We start from the raw sequence: 17,300 nt of genomic DNA on the forward strand, positions 1-17,300 counted from the left end.
CTGTTGGGTGTTCCACTAGTCAAAAACTATTGGATTTCCCCACAATTTCTCTTTAGCATATCACAGAGTTGCTTTTTGAGCATTAAATCCGGGTCTCCGTTAGGTCCTTGTTCTGCCAAAATATTTCATTTGGCTTCTGAACATATTGCCGATTTTCTGCAAAATAACTTTAGGGGCATTCTTCAATAAGGCTTTTTCCTGACTTCTTGGAAAACAGCTGTTTAGTAACTACCGTCCGACTTCTTTACTTTGTTTTCCAGCTAGGGTTTTGGAAAAATTCTTAAATCAGGAACTTGTACGTTTCATGGAAACGCATGGTTCCTTGGACGCTTCAAAAAATGGCTTTAGTTCTGGCCATAGTATGGAGACCGCACTTGTGGAAGTAACAGACACTGTCTGGTCCATGTCGATGATGGGGGTGCAGCCATACGTCTAATGCTCGATTTATCTGCTGCAGTTGATACCGTATGGCCAGCACAAATGATTCAACGGCTGGAGGAGATTGGGGTCGTAGGCTCTGCTCCCCATTTACTATCTTCTTTTCTCACAAAGTCCACATAGTGAGGGGACATCAAAGCAGGGGCTTTTAATCTCCCTTGTGGCGTCCCCCAGGTCTTCATGTTGAGTCCAACTTTATTTTTTTATTTTTATTTTTTTTAATTTTGTGACTCCTTTGGCAGTTTTGATGCGTTGTTTTGGGGTTTGAGGCTGTCATATGCTGATGACACTCAAATCATTGTGTCAGTTTCCAGTGATGTGACCTCTATCGCAAATTCCTTCAGGCACTGTATGTCCAGTATTGAGAAATGGATAAACAACAATGTGCTCAAACTTAATGCGGGGAAGACGGAGGTCCTACTTTTTGGTGCCCAGGACTAAATCATATCCAAAATCTGGCGGCCTGAGGAATGTGGGCCTCTTCCTACCCCTGTGAGAACTGCCAAAAATCTGGGTATTTTGTTTGACAACTCCATGAGTTTTGACAACCAGGTTAATTGCACCACCATCATTTGTTTCTATATCATCCTGAGTCCTGAGGAAGATCTTTCCTTTTATTCTTGAGAAATTATTTCAGGCGGTTGTTATTGCTCTTATCACTCCTCGGTTAGACTATTGTCACTCCCTATACATGAACACTAACATTGCAGGTGTTAATAAGTTGCAGGTTGTTCAGTATGTAGTCGCGTGGCTCATTTTGAACATCTCTATACAGGTATCGGTAAGGGAAGGTCTTTGTGCCCTGCAGTGGCTTCTAATTAGAAAGGAAACCGCTTTCAAAGCCTTGTGTATGGTCAACAGGGTCCTTCATCGTTAGAATTCTGAAAAACCCAATTCTATGTTTCATTGTATGTTCCAGAAAGACCTCTCATATTTTCCTTTTACAAGCCAGCAGTTGTTCCAAGATTCTGTAAAGCCAGATGGGGAGGAAGGGCTTTATCTGTGGAGGTGGCCAGGCTGTGGAACACCCAGTCTCCCTATATCGCAGATACAGTAATCTTCTCAATTTTTAAAAAACAGCTGAAAACATAGCTTTTTACTCAGCATTGCTCAGAATGAGTGTTCGTTTGTGCTGCCCAGTCTCTGCTGGTGCTTTGACACCCTCTCGTTTAGTGCCTTATGAAAATTCTTATATACCATAACATAACCGTTACTAGAGCACTAGATTCATGTGCCTAAGCCTTCACCAATACCCTATAAATAGTGAAAAGCTCCAGTATCTATTCCTCTCCTCCTGCTCCTTCTCATTTGAATGATCTGACACTGGGCCGAAGCAGCAACATCATACAAAATATAAAATAGACAAAAAAAGCAATAACAACTGGGATAAATTATGTCAATTATAACTCATGCTTCTAATACATATTTTTGGAGACAATAAGCATTTTTTGCCATGGACAAAGTTAGAATTGGACGTCAAACCAAAACGGGTACATGTAACATTCAAAGTATAACATTTCTTACAATCCACATAATTGGGATGTTCTCTTAAAATGTTCTTATAAAGTTTTTCTGCTTCATGGAATTCACACATTGCCTCATAAAGCCTTGCAAGGTTGTAAGACGTGGTGACAGAAATAGCATTGTAGTAGTGTTCGTCATGTTCTGCCTCAGCTTTTGCACGATCCAGGGATGCCAAGAAATATTTCTAAGCAATGGAAGAAGAAAAACAATTGGTTGCTGGAATACAATTTAAAGCAAACAATATCAATTTTTATTCGCTTCTGATTCAAAATTATTTCCTACTCCAAATAATTTTTATCCAAAGACAACATATATACTATAATACTGTCCCGTGTGATCTAGGCTCTAGACACAAGTCACCAAGTCGATGTGTGCATTTTTGTCTTGTTTTTTCACATCCTATCTAGCAAATTTAGTTAATCTCACAAGCATGTGTCTCACAATTACAACTGCTTTAGTTCTGCATTCCAAGACATTATCCGCTATGTTTTAAAACGTAATTCCTTGGTAGAGTGATTTAACTGAGATACTGCTAGACTACTTCAGTTGTGCATGCTGTGGTACTGAGTTTAGAAATATAGCCCATTAGCTTTCAAGAATTGTAATACCTACATTTCAGAATCAAAAATAAACATACATTACAACACTTGCTCAAGGTTCAACTATAATATTATTAGGTTATGCACTGTGTGCACTGGTACCACACAGTTCGCAGTTAACTGAAAGCTGCTGTAAAGGGACGAGTAAACAATTCTTAAATTACTGGACGAATGCCAACAACACGTTCATAACAACTTTTTACCTTTGCTTCCCCCAGATTTCCGAGGCGAAAATGGAGAGCACCCACGTTGTTCAGAATCTCTGGAGGGACATCAGCCTGCACTTTTTCCTGGAGGATACGTGTAGCAGTACCATAGGCCGAGAGGGCATTCTGCAGGTGTAGAAAATGGAGAAGTTTAGCAAATGTCCAACAGTAGTGGGTTGAACATCAGATTTTGGGGTTGTATAAGATGTACACCTGGATGTCTGTCTGCTCCAGAATTTGTGCCAATTCAATCCATGCCTCCACATCATCTGGATATTGCTCTGTTACTTTCTTTAAATGGCTCTATGAAACAAAGAATTATAATTAAAAATAATTCCTGTTAATCATTAATAACTTTTAATACTATATTTTAACACCATACATCTCTGTCATTATCATGTAACTTTAAACTGTGAATTTCTATTCTTTTGATGGGTCTTAAAGCAATAATGCCTGAGCAAGTAAGCAACACAAGATTGTTTATAAAGAAAACTTACATAAACCCAGCAATTTTAGGTTGCAAGGCTAACAGGCTTATCATGGAACCAACTTAGGAGCACTTCAAGCCCACTAAAAAAAAAATGCATTTACATCTTCAAATCTATAGCAAGGGACTTTCGGTCAGGAGAAGTGGGAGGTATCCATGAACTCACAACCAGACTACACAACACATCTGAAATCTAAATGCTGCTAATGCTAGTGTCAGACTACTCATGGAACTAAGGTAATGAAACAATATTTCAAGGCCCTGTGCTTCATTCACTGGCGCACACTCAATCCCAAGGTGGCATTTAAATGCATTCAAGGTTTATCCAGAACGTACTGCAGAAAATCCAATATCATCACACATCTGTAATGAGAAATGGAAAGTCTGTGCTGGTGAACTGTGAACATTTGGTCCAAACTTCCCATTTTCTTATCACAGAGGGCAGCCATTGTCCTAGCCACACAAATATTGAGTTATTTGCCCATAACTATTTTGCAATAACACAACTGGCAAAAACAGCAACTTATTCAGTTTCTCCTGGTAGATGTGGCAGTCAGTTAGTACAGTACAAGTATGTATAGCGTTCTACATAACATAGGTAAAAAGGATCAAACGCAGAGGCCATGTCTTGCCTAAGAACAGCTATCTCATGTCAATGATGTCACACCGTGGAGTGTCCCTCTCACATTACACTTGAACTATTAATAATTAAGTACATGGTCATCTTGTGCATTCGCCCAGCTGTTACATTTGATACCAGATACTTTGCAACGAATGTCTAGAAACTTGCATGCAGAAAAAAAAAAAACAGGGGTGGACTATTCATGTTTTTAAATAATGGTGGTCTGGCCCATGCGGTGTGGCAGTGCCACACTGGCTCTCACATATTCAAATCTCCTTGAAGCTTAGAAAGAAGCAAACAAAACAAATCATTGCTCAGATCATGACAAGTGTACAATTCCAATGTTGTGGAAACCCATAATGTAAAATAAAGTAGCAGTGACGCTAGGGACTGAAGCAGCATTCAAGGATTCATTACTGTAACACCAATTACATAGTAAAGGAACTGAGCATAGAAAAAGACAAAGATGTACTAACGGAATAGGGGCTGCAAACGAGTGAACATAAATGTCGACTGGCCTATAACATTTTTTAATATGAATCCAAAGATGTCAAACCCTCTTCACTGCACAAATGTCCTAAATGTTTGGCGTTGGAAGGCGTAGGAAAATCAATAAGCATCCTCCAAACAAACTACTGAAAGTTTCAAATCTGCCTGCATTTTACCAATATTTTAATGCAGTTTGCAGTCATAGGGTTTTGAATACACTTTAGTTCATTAAAAAGCTGGGCCGTCCTTATTTCAACACAGATTTAAGCAAATTATGATGTTCCACTTATTGTAAGACCCCAAATCAAACTAAAGACTGTAGCATAGAAACCATGTTTCTGCAACCCCAGAGCTGTTACACCAAGATCCTACCTTTGCAGTGTCCCTTTTTTCTTGATCATCAGAAGCAGCATAAAGAGATCCAAGAATTTTCATAGTTTCATAATTATTAGGGTACGCTTTCAAAACCTTTTCGAAACACTGTGATGCATTCTCTCTGTCTCCTCTGTAGATGTACATCTGGCCCAAGCCAAAAAACGGCAGCACAAAAGAAGCAGAAGCAAATTGTGTAGCTTGATAGTAGTACTGGAAAGCCTGGTCATAATCCTCCTATATTTGAACAAAGAATGTGGCATAAAGTATGAATCAAAGAACAATCCTCAATTGGCACAAAAAGAGCAGACTAACAACAATAATGAACATTACTATGCCATGTTCAACTTATATACTTACATTTAACACCAGTTTAGGAGTATTTCTACTTTTAGATTCACCTAATTCGCTGCGGACGTACCACCTGGCAAATAAACTGTCAAGGATCCCAAGGCTATGTTAATGTTAGTAATCCCATTTAATCTATTTTCCATCATATTAGATATTTAATCTAATTTTCTAGCCATTTTAAATGGGGTTCAATGAGGGTCAAAGTTTTGTATCATTTTTGCCCTCTAGCTCTCATCCATGGGACCCTTTTAAATCAATGGCTGTGTTAGACTTGGCATCCTTGGCATGGTTTCCCAGGTTGATGTGTGCTGGACTCGGTTTGTGCTGTTTTTTTGTTACTCTGGGCACTTTACCACTGCTATCCAATGCTAAAGTGCAAGTGCCCCTGTATAAAATGTGTATGTAATTGGCTTTCCATGATTGGCATATTTGATTTACTGGTAAGTCCCTAGTTCAGTGCACTAGAGGTGCCCAGGGCCTGTAAATCAAATGCTACTAGTGGGCCTGCAGCACTGGTTGTGCCACCCACATTAGTAGCCCTGTAAACATGGCTCAGACCTGCCACTGGAGTGTCTGTGTGTGCAGTTGTAAACTGCCAATTCGACTTGGCAATTAACCCACATGCCAGGCCTAAACATTCCCTTTTCTTACATGTAAGGCACCCCTAAGGTAGGCCCTAGGTAGCCCCAGGGGCAGGGTGCAGTGTATGTTTAAGGTAGGACATATATTAATGTGTTTTATATGTCCTGACAGTGGAATCCTGCCAAAATTCGTTTTTCACTGATGAAAGGCCTCTCTCTCTCATAGGTTAACATAGGGACTGCCTTTAAAAATAATTAAAGCGTAGATTCCCTTTGGGAGCAGATAGACATGTGGAGTTTGGGGTCTTTGAGCTCACAATTTAAAAATACAACTTTTAGTAAAGTTGGTTTTGAGATTGTGTGTTTGAAAATGCCACTTTTAGAAAGTAAAAAGAACAGATGATCTCTAGCCTGGCTGATGAAGGGTGATACCCTGAAACCGGTCCAGGGTGCTTGTTTCTGGTCCAGGAAGGACCTGGCCTGGCAGTTCGGGCTGGACTGTTCCCATGGGGAACAGGGTCAAGACTGATTTGCATATGGCTGGGTCTGAGCTGGAATGGCATGGCAAGCAAAAAAACTGATGGATTAAACCCAGATCTGTGACCGGGGTGAATGTTTGATTTGTTCTGCATTCCGCCCAACATCTGATGTTTTTGCATGTCACCCCAAGTGGGAGGGGTATGCCCAGACGTGCGTCCCGTGCTTGCTATGCCACCAGATTCAAGCTAGCCTGGCTGATGAAGGGTGATACCCTGAAACCGGTTCCAGGATGCTTGTTTCTGGTCCAGGGAGGACCTGGCCTGGCAGTTTGGGCTGGACTGTTCCCATGGGGAACAGGGTCAAGACTGATTTGCATATGGCTGGGTCGGAGCTGGAATGGCATGGCAAGCAAAAAAACTGATGGATTAAACCCAGATCTGTGACTGGGGGTGAATGTTTGATTTGTTCTGCATTCCGTCCATCTTCTGTTGTTTTTGCACTTTTAGAAAGTAGGCATTGTCTTGCTTAAACCAATCTGTGACTCTGCCTGTTTGTGGATTCCCTGTCTCGGTCAGTTTGACAGTTGGGCTGTTTGCCCCTCTCTCTAGACAGTAATACAAAGGGACCTGGGGTAGCCTGCATATCCTAATGAGCCATCTGTACTAAGAGGGAGGTGAGGAATGGTCACTTACACCTGAAAGGACTGTGCCTGCCCTCACACAATACAGTCTCCAACCCCCTGGGGTGTGTCTGGGGCCTGGCCAACGCAGGATTTCACAAACAAGAGAGACTTTCCTTTGAAGTAGGCCTACTTCAAAGGCAGAACTGGGTATAGGAAGGGCACCCAAACTTCTGAAAATTAGATCACTTCTGGACAACCTCTGCCTGGAGAAGAGTTGAAGAGCTGAGGAGAAGTGCTGCCCTGCATGTGACTATGCTTTGTGGAGCTACCCTGCAGTTGCTGCTTCTGCCTGATCAAGGTGACTAAGACTGAACTTTGTTGTGCATTCCTGCTTGTGAAGAAATCTCCAAGGGCTTGTCCTGAGCTTGCCTCCTGTTGTTGAAGTCTCAGGACCATCAAAGACTTCTCCTGCCAGCACCTGGACTCTCTGCTGAGAGTCCTGCCCTGCCAAGTGGTGCCCTATCCAGTTCCTGGGGCCTTAGAGGGTGAAGCCGGCAGACCAAGTCTGCAAATCCACGCACAGACCGCTGTGCGGGGAAAATGTCGACACCTTTCAAGACGCTGAAAAACGACATACTGCCGGCTTTGAGGCATAAATAAACGCTCCACCGGCATTGCAGCTGGAAGATCGATGAACACAGCTGGAGAAACGACGCACAACATCCACTGACAGAGGCTGATAATGTCGCAACCCACATAGCGTGGTTTTCCTGATACCGTGTGGCAGGATTTTCCACGCAAACCTTGCTGGGCGCGGGAAAACGACACAAAGCCTGCCCGGACCCGAGTGCTTGCCCAAATCGACGCATCGCTCTCCTGCAGAGAGGAAAAACGGCGCACGCCGACCTGACAAGGAGAAACTACACACGGTCTCGCTTGCAGGTGAGAAACGAACGCATCGCTACCCTTTTGACACACACTCGCCCATGCGTGTTATTTTGACGCTACCCAGGTACTTTTCAACGCCAAGTGTTTTCATTGTTTACAAAAGGATTTAAGACTCTTGCTTTTAAAATTAATAACTTGACTTGTGTATGTTGGATTTTTATCGTTTTTGTCTTGTTTTGTTTAGGTAAATATTTCCTATTTTTCTAAACCTGTGTTGTGTCATTTTGTAGTGTTTTCACTGAGTTACTGTGTGTGTTGGTACAAATACTTTACACCTTCACTCTGAAGTTAAGCCTGCCTGCTTGTGCCAAGCTACCAAGGGGATTAGCGGGGGTTAACCAAGGGAGGTAAAGAGCGCGCGAGAGAGGGAAATAGCGCGCGAGAGATGGAAAAAGCGCACGAAAGAGGGAAAGGGAAGTGGAAAGGGAGAGAATATCAAATCAAGACAGGGAGGAAAAAATTCTTGGTATAAACCACAAAGTCTGCAGATCTAGACTCTCACTAGGTGCAGGACCTGAAAGGCTGCCATCTGATTTTTACAAATATTTCCATGGCGTCTTCTAGCAGAAAAGGATAATTCGGTCCATGCTAAAGAAATAACATTTCCATATGTGATGGTCATCCGGATCTTGTAAATCCGACGAGTATTCACACAAACATATCAAGATGTGGAAGTGAAGCTTGGAATTTTACACTTTCCTGAAGTACCAAAATATAATTAGAGGAACGGCTCAAACTGGGAAACCAAAACCTTTCTTCCTTAAATGCTGAACAATTTCTCTCCTCAACAATCATGCAAAAGAACACAGTGCGATCCGATGCCAGTCAATGAGGCACCTTGGGAGGCAAGTAATAAAGCAAAACGAGAACCCTGTCACTTCCCCCACAACTACATGAGATCTGAAACCACCCCAGCGCCCATTGCTCAAGCATCACCGCCAGGTGAGACCTACCAAAGTCAGCAGTAGTGTATTTAATCACACTTAAACTCCAATAGGCTTGAGTCGTCTAATTACTCTTCTTAGTGATACTTGCAACTCACTCATTTCTTCCTGAAGAAAAGGAGAGGAAAACATTTCCTTGGAATTACATTTCTTGCCCCTTTGTACAGACGTGTGCTCATTCAGTGGAGAACTTCTAGCAGAGCTACCAGAGATGTGCTTCAGTGATGAACTGTAAAAACCTTGGGTCACAAATTCTGGTAGACTGCTATTCATATCAAAGTCTGAAAATAATGATGGTGACCTATGATCCCCTGTAAAATGCGCGTGCACCCTTCTTTGCCCACCATGCAGGCCTCTCTGCCAAGCGCGCACGTTGTTCTCCACATCGTCAGTGCCTGCATGATCCGTCACTGCCTCACGCGAGAGAGTGAAACTGTAAGTCAGCACTACGTTTTAAAATAGAAACGGCGCGAAAACACAGTCACTCTCTTCGTGGCAGAGCAGGACAAGGAACGGCGACCAGAGGAGAACCCCCTGCACCAAATACAAGCAGGTACGTGTGCTTCCTTGTACCTACAGAGTTCCGATATCAGGGGCACACGTCTGTGCCAGCACGCCATGGACAATGGCACCTCTGACTCTCCCTAGTGAAACACAGACGTGTCACCATCCAAAACAGTTAACTTAGTCATGGTGCCAGTCCGTTATTTGTGTGCGACAAACAAGGGTTTTGGAGTCTTAAACAAAGCGCAGTCAGTTTTCCACCAGGCCTGGCTCAACCACTGTTTTCCTTGGTTCCGTTGTGGACTCTAGTGACGTGGCCTGTGGGTACCAACAAAGCGTCCTCTATGGGCAATACCTGCGTGCAAATCGCAGAGCAAAATGTCAGCCTGAGCATGGGCCTGTTTCTTTATTGTGTTCCACAGAGCGCCAACACCTCAGCCTTTGTGCACTTCAGAGTGCTTTGAAAGATCGAAAACACGCAGAAGCCCAATATATGCCTTACACGTGGTGTCAAAGGAACATTCTGGGAGAAATTTGTACTTGAAGGCAAACACTCTCTGCCTCTTTTGAATGCAAGTGTGTATGGCTAGATGTAACTTCAGCAAGTCTAAGAGATGTTTGTTAAATGAATGACTCGTACGATCGTGAAAGAAACGCCTGGAGGCCTCGGACTCTCCCTAGTGAAAGAGACAGAGGGGTGAGAGGAAGAGAAAACTAGGGTTAGGGAAAGTGAAGTGATGGAACGATGAACGGATGGAACGAGAGAGAGTGAAAGGAGAGCAAGGGAATGGAGCTGGTTTGAATTTTTTTTTACAAGGGCTGCTTTTGTTACCCAGTTTGGCACTAGGTGAATGTATGTACGAACTGTGGGAATGCATGCTCTTCTAGAGAAACTTTCTCATGACAGAAGCTCTTATTGCCAGTTGTAGGAAGTTGGGTCTGTATGTGCTATTTCAAAGTAAGGAATAGCATGCACAGAGTCCAAGGGTTCCCCTTAGAGGTAAGATAGTGGCAAAAAGCGATAATACTAATGCTCTATTTTGTGGTAGTGTGGTCGCGCAGTAGGCTTATCAAAGGAGTAGTGTTAAGCATTTGTTGTACATACACACAGGCAATAAATGAGGAACACACACTCAGAGACAATTCCAGCCAATAGGTTTTTGTATAGAAATGAAAATGTCACTTACCCAGTGTACATCTGTTCGTGGCATCAGTCGCAGTAGATTCGCATGTTCTGCAATAGCTCGCCATCTGGTGTTGGGCCGGAGTGTTACAAGTTGTTTTTCTTCGAAGAAGTCTTTCGAGTCACGGGACCGAGTGACTCCTCCTTTTGTCTCCATTGCGCATGGGCGTCGACTCCATCCTCGATTGTTTTTCCCCGCAGAGGGTGAGGTAGGAGTTGAATTGTAGTAATAGTGCCCATGCAATGGAGTGACTAAGTATGCACTTATTTAAGGTTGAGATGATACATATATAAATAATTGAAGGTAACTTCCAAACTGCTACAGGCTCCCGGGGAGGCGGGTGGGCACATGCGAATCTACTGCGACTGATGCCACGAACAGATGTACACTGGGTAAGTGACATTTTCAGTTCGATGGCATCTGTCGCTGTAGATACGCATGTTCTGCAATAGACTAGTAAGCAGTTATTTCCCCAAAAGCGGTGGATCAGCCTGTAGGAGTGGAAGTAGTCTGAAATAATGTCCTTAATACAGCTTGACCTACTGTGGCTTGTTGTGCGGATAACACGTCTACACAGTAGTGCTTGGTGAATGTGTGAGGCGTAGACCATGTGGCTGCCTTACATATTTCTTGCATTGGGATGTTTCCTAGAAAGGCCATGGTAGCACCTTTCTTTCTGGTTGAGTGTGCCCTTGGTGTAATGGGCAGCTGTCGTTTAGCTTTAAGGTAGCAGATTTGGATGCATTTAACTATCCATCTGGCTATACCTTGTTTTGAAATTGGGTTTCCTGCATGAGGTTTTTGAAATGCAATAAAGAGTTGTTTAGTCTTTCTGATGTTCTTTGTTCTGTCGATGTAATACATTAATGCTCTTTTGACATCTAATGTATGTAGTGCCCTTTCAGCTACGGTATCTGGCTGTGGAAAGAACACCGGAAGTTCCACTGTTTGATTTAGATGGAACGGTGAAATAACCTTTGGCAAAAATTTAGGATTGGTCCTTAGGACGACTTTATGTTTGTGTAGTTGTATAAAGGGTTCCTGTATAGTAAACGCCTGAATCTCGCTTACTCTTCTTAGGGAAGTAATGGCGATGAGAAATGCCACCTTCCAGGTTAGGAACTGTATGTCGCAGGAGTGCATGGGTTCAAAAGGTGGACCCATAAGTCTAGTTAGGACAACATTTAGGTTCCATGAAGGAACAGGTAGTGTTCTTGGTGGTATAATTCTCCTAAGGCCCTCCATGAATGCTTTAATGACTGGTATTTTATATAGGGAAGTTGAATAGGTAGTCTGCAGGTATGCAGATATTGCTGCAAGGTGAATCTTAATGGAAGAGAAAGCTAGGTTAGATTTTTGTAAGTGAAGCAAGTAACCCACTACATGTTCTGGAGTTGTGTGTAATGGTTGTATTTGATTAATATGGCAGTAGCAAACAAACCTCTTCCATTTACTTGCATAGCAGTGCCTGGTGGATGGCCTTCTTGCTTGTTTTATGACTTCCATACATTCTTGGGTAAGTTGTAAGTGCCCGAATTCTAGGATTTCAGGAGCCAGATTGCTAGATTCAGCGATGCTGGATCTGGGTGTCTGATCTTTTGGTTGTGCTGTGTCAACAGATCTGGCCTGTTGGGCAATTTGATGCAGGGTACCACTGATAGGTCTAGCAGCGTTGTGTACCAGGGTTGCCTTGCCCAAGTTGGTGCTATCAATATGAGTTTGAGTTTGTTTTGACTGAGTTTGTTTACCAGGTAAGGAAGGAGAGGGAGAGGAGGAAAAGCGTAAGCAAATATCCCTGACCAGTTCATCCATAGGGCATTGCCTTGGGATTGCTTGTGTGGGTATCTGGATGCGAAGTTTTGGCATTTTGCGTTCTCCCTTGTCGCAAACAAGTCTATCTGAGGTGTTCCCCAGAGTTTGAAATAAGTGTTCAGTATTTGGGGGTGAATTTCCCATTCGTGGACCTGTTGGTGATCTCGAGAGAGATTGTCTGCGAGTTGATTTTGTATCCCTGGTATAAACTGTGCAATTAGGCGAATTTGGTTGTGAATTGCCCAATGCCAAATTTTTTGTGCTAACAGGCTTAACTGCGTGGAGTGCGTCCCTCCCTGCTTGTTTAGATAATACATTGTTGTCATGTTGTCTGTTTTGACGAGAATGTATTTGTGAACTATTATTGGTTGGAAAGCTTTTAGTGCTTGAAAAACTGCAAGAAGTTCGAGGTGATTGATATGCAGTTTTGTTTGATGTACGTTCCATTGTCCTTGTATGCTGTGTTGATCGAGGTGTGCTCCCCACCCTGTCATGGAAGCATCTGTTGTTATTACGTATTGTGGCACTGGGTCTTGGAAAGGCCGCCCCTTGTTTAAATTTATGTTGTTCCACCACAGAAGCGAGAGGTAAGTTTGGCGGTCTATTAACACCAGATCTAGAAGGTGACCCTGTGCTTGAGACCACTGTGATGCTAGGCATTGTTGTAAGGGCCTCATGTGCAGTCTTGCGTTTGGGACAATGGCTATGCATGATGACATCATGCCTAGGAGTTGTAATACCATCTTTGCTTGTATCTTTTGTGTAGGATACATGCGTTGTATGATGGTGTTGAAATTTTGAATTCTTTGTGGACTTGGAGTGGCTACTCCTTTTGATGTGTCTATTATGGCTCCCAGGTATTGTTGTACCTTGCGTGGCCGAATTTTGGATTTTGTGAAATTGACGGTGAACCCTAGTTTGAAGAGGGTTTGTATGATATGATTTGTGTGATTTGAGCACTCTATTAACGAATGGGCCTTGATTAGCCAGTCGTCTAGATATGGGAACACATGTATTTGCTGCCTTCTGATGTGTGCAGCGACTACCGCTAGACATTTGGTAAAGACTCTTGGTGCGGTTGTTAATCCGAAAGGCAGTACCTTGAATTGGTAATGTATTCCTTTGAATACAAACCTTAGGTATTTCCTGTGCGATGGGTGAATTGGTATATGGAAATAAGCATCCTTGAGGTCTAAAGTTGCCATGTAGTTGTGCAGCTTTAGCAATGGCAATACTTCTTGTAGTGTGACCATGTGGAAGTGGTCTGATTTGATGAAAGTGTTGACTACTCTGAGGTCTAGGATTGGTCTCAGTGTTTTGTCCTTCTTTGGTATCAGAAAGTACAGTGAGTAAACTCCTGTGTTTATTTGTGTGTTTGGCACTAATTCGATTGCATTCTTTTGCAATAGTGCCTGCACTTCTATCTCTAGTAGATTGGAATGGTGTGTTGTTAAATTTTGTGCTTTTGGTGGTATGTTTGGAGGGAACTGTAGAAATTCTATGCAGTAACCATGTTGGATAATTGCTAGAACCCAAGTGTCTGTAGTGATTTTCTCCCATGCTCTGTAATAATGACCTATTCGTCCCCCCACTGGTGTTGTGTGGAGGGGGTGAGTGACATGTGAGTCACTGTTTAGTAGTAGGGGTTTTGGGGCTTTGGAATCTTCCTCTATTTCTAGGGAATTGCCCTCCTCTATATTGTCCCCGAAAACCTCCTCTATACTGTCCTTGGTAACTGGACGGTGTGGCTTGTGAGGTGCTGGCTTGTGTGCTTTGACCCCGAAACCCCCCTCGAAAGGGCGTTTTACGGAATGAGCTGTAATTCCCTCTGCTCTGCGGGGAGTAGAGTGCGCCCATGGCTTTGGCAGTGTCCGTATCTTTTTTGAGTTTCTCAATCGCTGTGTCCACTTCTGGACCGAACAGTTCTTTTTCATTAAAAGGCATATTGAGAACTGCTTGTTGAATCTCTGGTTTAAATCCAGACGTTCGGAGCCATGCATGCCTTCTGATAGTTACAGATGTATTAATTGTCCGTGCAGCTGTATCTGCAGCGTCCATGGAGGAGCGGATCTGGTTGTTGGAGATGGCTTGTCCCTCCTCAACCACTTGTTTTGCCCTATTTTGGAAGTCTTTGGGCAGATGTTCGATGAGATGTTGCATCTCGTCCCAGTGGGCTCTGTCATAGCGCGCAAGTAGTGCCTGGGAGTTCGCGATGCGCCACTGGTTTGCAGCTTGTGCTGCGACTCTCTTACCAGCTGCATCAAACTTGCGGCTTTCTTTATCTGGGGGTGGTGCATCTCCAGATGTGTGAGAGTTGGCCCTTTTTCTAGCTGCTCCTACAACAACAGAGTCTGGTGGCAGCTGTGTTGTGATGAAAGCTGGGTCCGTAGGAGGCGCCTTGTACTTTTTTTCCACCCTTGGTGTGATTGCCCTACTTTTGACCGGGTCCTTAAATATGTCTTTTGCGTGCCGGAGCATACCAGGGAGCATAGGCAGGCTTTGGTAGGAGCTGTGGGTGGAGGAGAGTGTGTTGAACAAGAAATCATCCTCGACCTGTTCTGAGTGGAGGCTTACGTTGTGAAATTGTGCTGCTCTAGCCACCACCTGAGAGTACGCGGTGCTGTCTTCTGGTGGAGATGGTTTTGTAGGGTATGCCTCTGGGCTGTTATCTGACACTGGGGCGTCGTATAGGTCCATGCGTCCTGGTCTTGGTCACCCTGGCTCATGGTGGTGTGAGCTGGGGAGTGTGATGGCGTTTGTGCTGGTGAAACGTTAATCACGGGCGGAGGAGAGGGTGGTGGTGTAACTCTTTTCACCACTTTTGGTTGTGGTGCTTGTTCCGTCTGGAACTCCAACCTTCTCTTTCTCCTAATGGGGGGAAGGGTGCTTATTTTTCCTGTCCCCTGCTGAATGAAAATACGTTTTTGCGTATGGTCCGCATCAGTTGCTTGTAGCTCTTCCTCAAACCTATGCTTCTGCATTTGGGAGGTTAGCGAGTGCTCTTCTGTATAAGAGCCTGAAGCTGGGTCGCTTGCAGTTTGTTTCGGCATTGAAACTTTGTCTGCGTGTTTTTTCGGCTCCGAGGTGACTTTTTTCCTTTTCGGGGCCGAAACCTCTCGGCGTCGATCTGTTTCGGTGCCGCTGTCTCGGCGTCGAGCCGTGTCCACACCGGCATCTCGGTGTCGAGGCTGGTCTCCAGCACTTTCTCGGTCCCGAGAAGGCTGCGTGCCGGTGTCTCGACCGGAGTCGGACGATCTCGGCACTGTTTGGGCCTTTTTCGGTGCCGACGGTCGGTCACCGATTTTATGGGTTGAGCCATGGCCTGGTGGCAGTGGCGTCCCCTGGGCCTTGTAAATGTTTCTTTGTGTGGTTTTCGACGTCTTACTCACGGTTTGTGTATCGTCGAATCCTTCGGAGTCTGAGTCTTGGATCGAGAAGGTACCTTCCTCTTCCTGTTCCTCGAACTCCCGTCGGGCTGTCGGTGCGGACGCCATTTGAAGTCTTCTGGCTCGACGGTCTCGGAGTGTTTTTCGGGACCGGAACGCACGACAGGCCTCGCAGGTGTCTTCGCTGTGCTCAGGTGACAGGCACAGGTTGCAGACCAAGTGTTGGTCTGTGTAGGGGTATTTATTGTGGCATTTGGGGCAGAAACGGAACGGGGTCCGTTCCATCGGCGTTCTTCAGCACGCGGTCGGGCCGACCAGGCCCCGACGGAGGATCGAAAAACTACCCCGAAGGGCACCGGAGCTCTTCGATCTTCGATGCGGTGTTGAATCTAAGTATGCCGATCCCGAACGCAACAATACCGACGAAAATCTTCCGAAATTAACTATTTTTTCTGTTCCGAAACTCGGAGCGACAGGAACACGTCCGAACCCGATGGCGGAAAAAAAACAATCGAGGATGGAGTCGACGCCCATGCGCAATGGAGACAAAAGGAGGAGTCACTCGGTCCCGTGACTCGAAAGACTTCTTCGAAGAAAAACAACTTGTAACACTCCGGCCCAACACCAGATGGCGAGCTATTGCAGAACATGCGTATCTACAGCGACAGATGCCATCGAACAATATATTTTCTTAGTTTATTTTAGGAACCACAGGTTCAAATTCTACATATCTCATTTGAAAGGTATTGCAGGTAAGTACTTTAGGAACTTTGAATAATTACAGTAGCATATATACTTTTCACATAAAACACATTTAGCTGTTTTAAAAGTGGACACTGTGCAATTTTCACAGTTCCTGGGGGAGGTAAAGTATTGTTAGGTTTTGCAGGTAAGTACACCACCTACGGGGTTAAGATTTGGGTCCAAGGTAGCCCACCGTTGGGGGTTCAGAGCAACCCCAAAGTCACCACACCAGCAGCTCAGGGCCGGTCAGGTGCAGAGTTCAAAGTGGTGCCCAAAACGCATAGGCTTCAATGGAGAGAAGGGGGTGCCCCGGTTCCAGTCTGCCAGCAGGTAAGTACCCGCGTCTTCGGAGGGCAGACCAGGGGGGTTTTGTAGGGCACCGGGGGGGACACAAGTCCACACAAAAAGTACACCCTCAGCAGCGCGGGGGCGGCCGGGTGCAGTGTGTAAACTAGCGTCGGGTTTCCAATGGGAGTCAATGGGAGACCAAGGGGTCTCTTCAGCGGTGCAGGCAGGCAAGGGGGGGGGCTCCTCGGGGTAGCCACCACCTGGGCAAGGGAGAGGGCCTCCTGGGGGTCACTCCTGCACTAGAGTTCCGATCCTTCAGGTGCTGGGGGCTGCGGGTGCAGGGTCTTTTCCAGCCGTCGGGATTTCAGAGTCAGGCAGTCGCGGTCAGGGGGAGCCTCGGGATTCCCTCTGCAGGCGTCGCTGTGGGGGCTCAGGGGGGACAACTTTGGTTACTCACAGTCTTGGAGTCGCCGGAGGGTCCTCCCTGAAGCGTTGTTTCTTCAACAGTCAAGTCGGGGTCGCCGGGTGCAGTGTTGCTACCCTGCTCCATAATGGCTACACTGAATACTGGGAAGTTTAGTATCAAACTTCTCAGAATAATAAACCCACACTGATGCCAGTGTTGGATTTATTAAAAAATGCACACAGAGGGCATCTTGGAGATACCCCCTGTATTTTACCCAATTGTTCAGTGCAGGACTGACTGGTCTCTGCCAGCA

At 44.8% G+C, this 17,300-nt stretch overlaps 1 protein-coding gene across 1 annotated transcript in view; it reads right to left on the reverse strand.

The window, feature by feature from the left end:
- CTR9 (CTR9 homolog, Paf1/RNA polymerase II complex component) overlaps positions 1–17,300 on the reverse strand; it is a 248,932-nt gene that overhangs the window by 120,448 nt on the left and 111,184 nt on the right. The window contains exons 9-12 of the mRNA XM_069223613.1: positions 4,738–4,974; positions 2,981–3,070; positions 2,765–2,893; positions 1,963–2,146 (exon numbers count right to left, since the gene is read on the reverse strand). Coding sequence (XP_069079714.1) covers positions 1,963–2,146; positions 2,765–2,893; positions 2,981–3,070; positions 4,738–4,974 — 640 coding nt within the window. The remainder of the gene's footprint in view (positions 1–1,962; positions 2,147–2,764; positions 2,894–2,980; positions 3,071–4,737; positions 4,975–17,300) is intronic.

The sequence above is a fragment of the Pleurodeles waltl genome, chromosome 3_1, assembly GCF_031143425.1.
Source record: "Pleurodeles waltl isolate 20211129_DDA chromosome 3_1, aPleWal1.hap1.20221129, whole genome shotgun sequence".
Lineage (NCBI taxonomy): Eukaryota > Metazoa > Chordata > Amphibia > Caudata > Salamandridae > Pleurodeles > Pleurodeles waltl.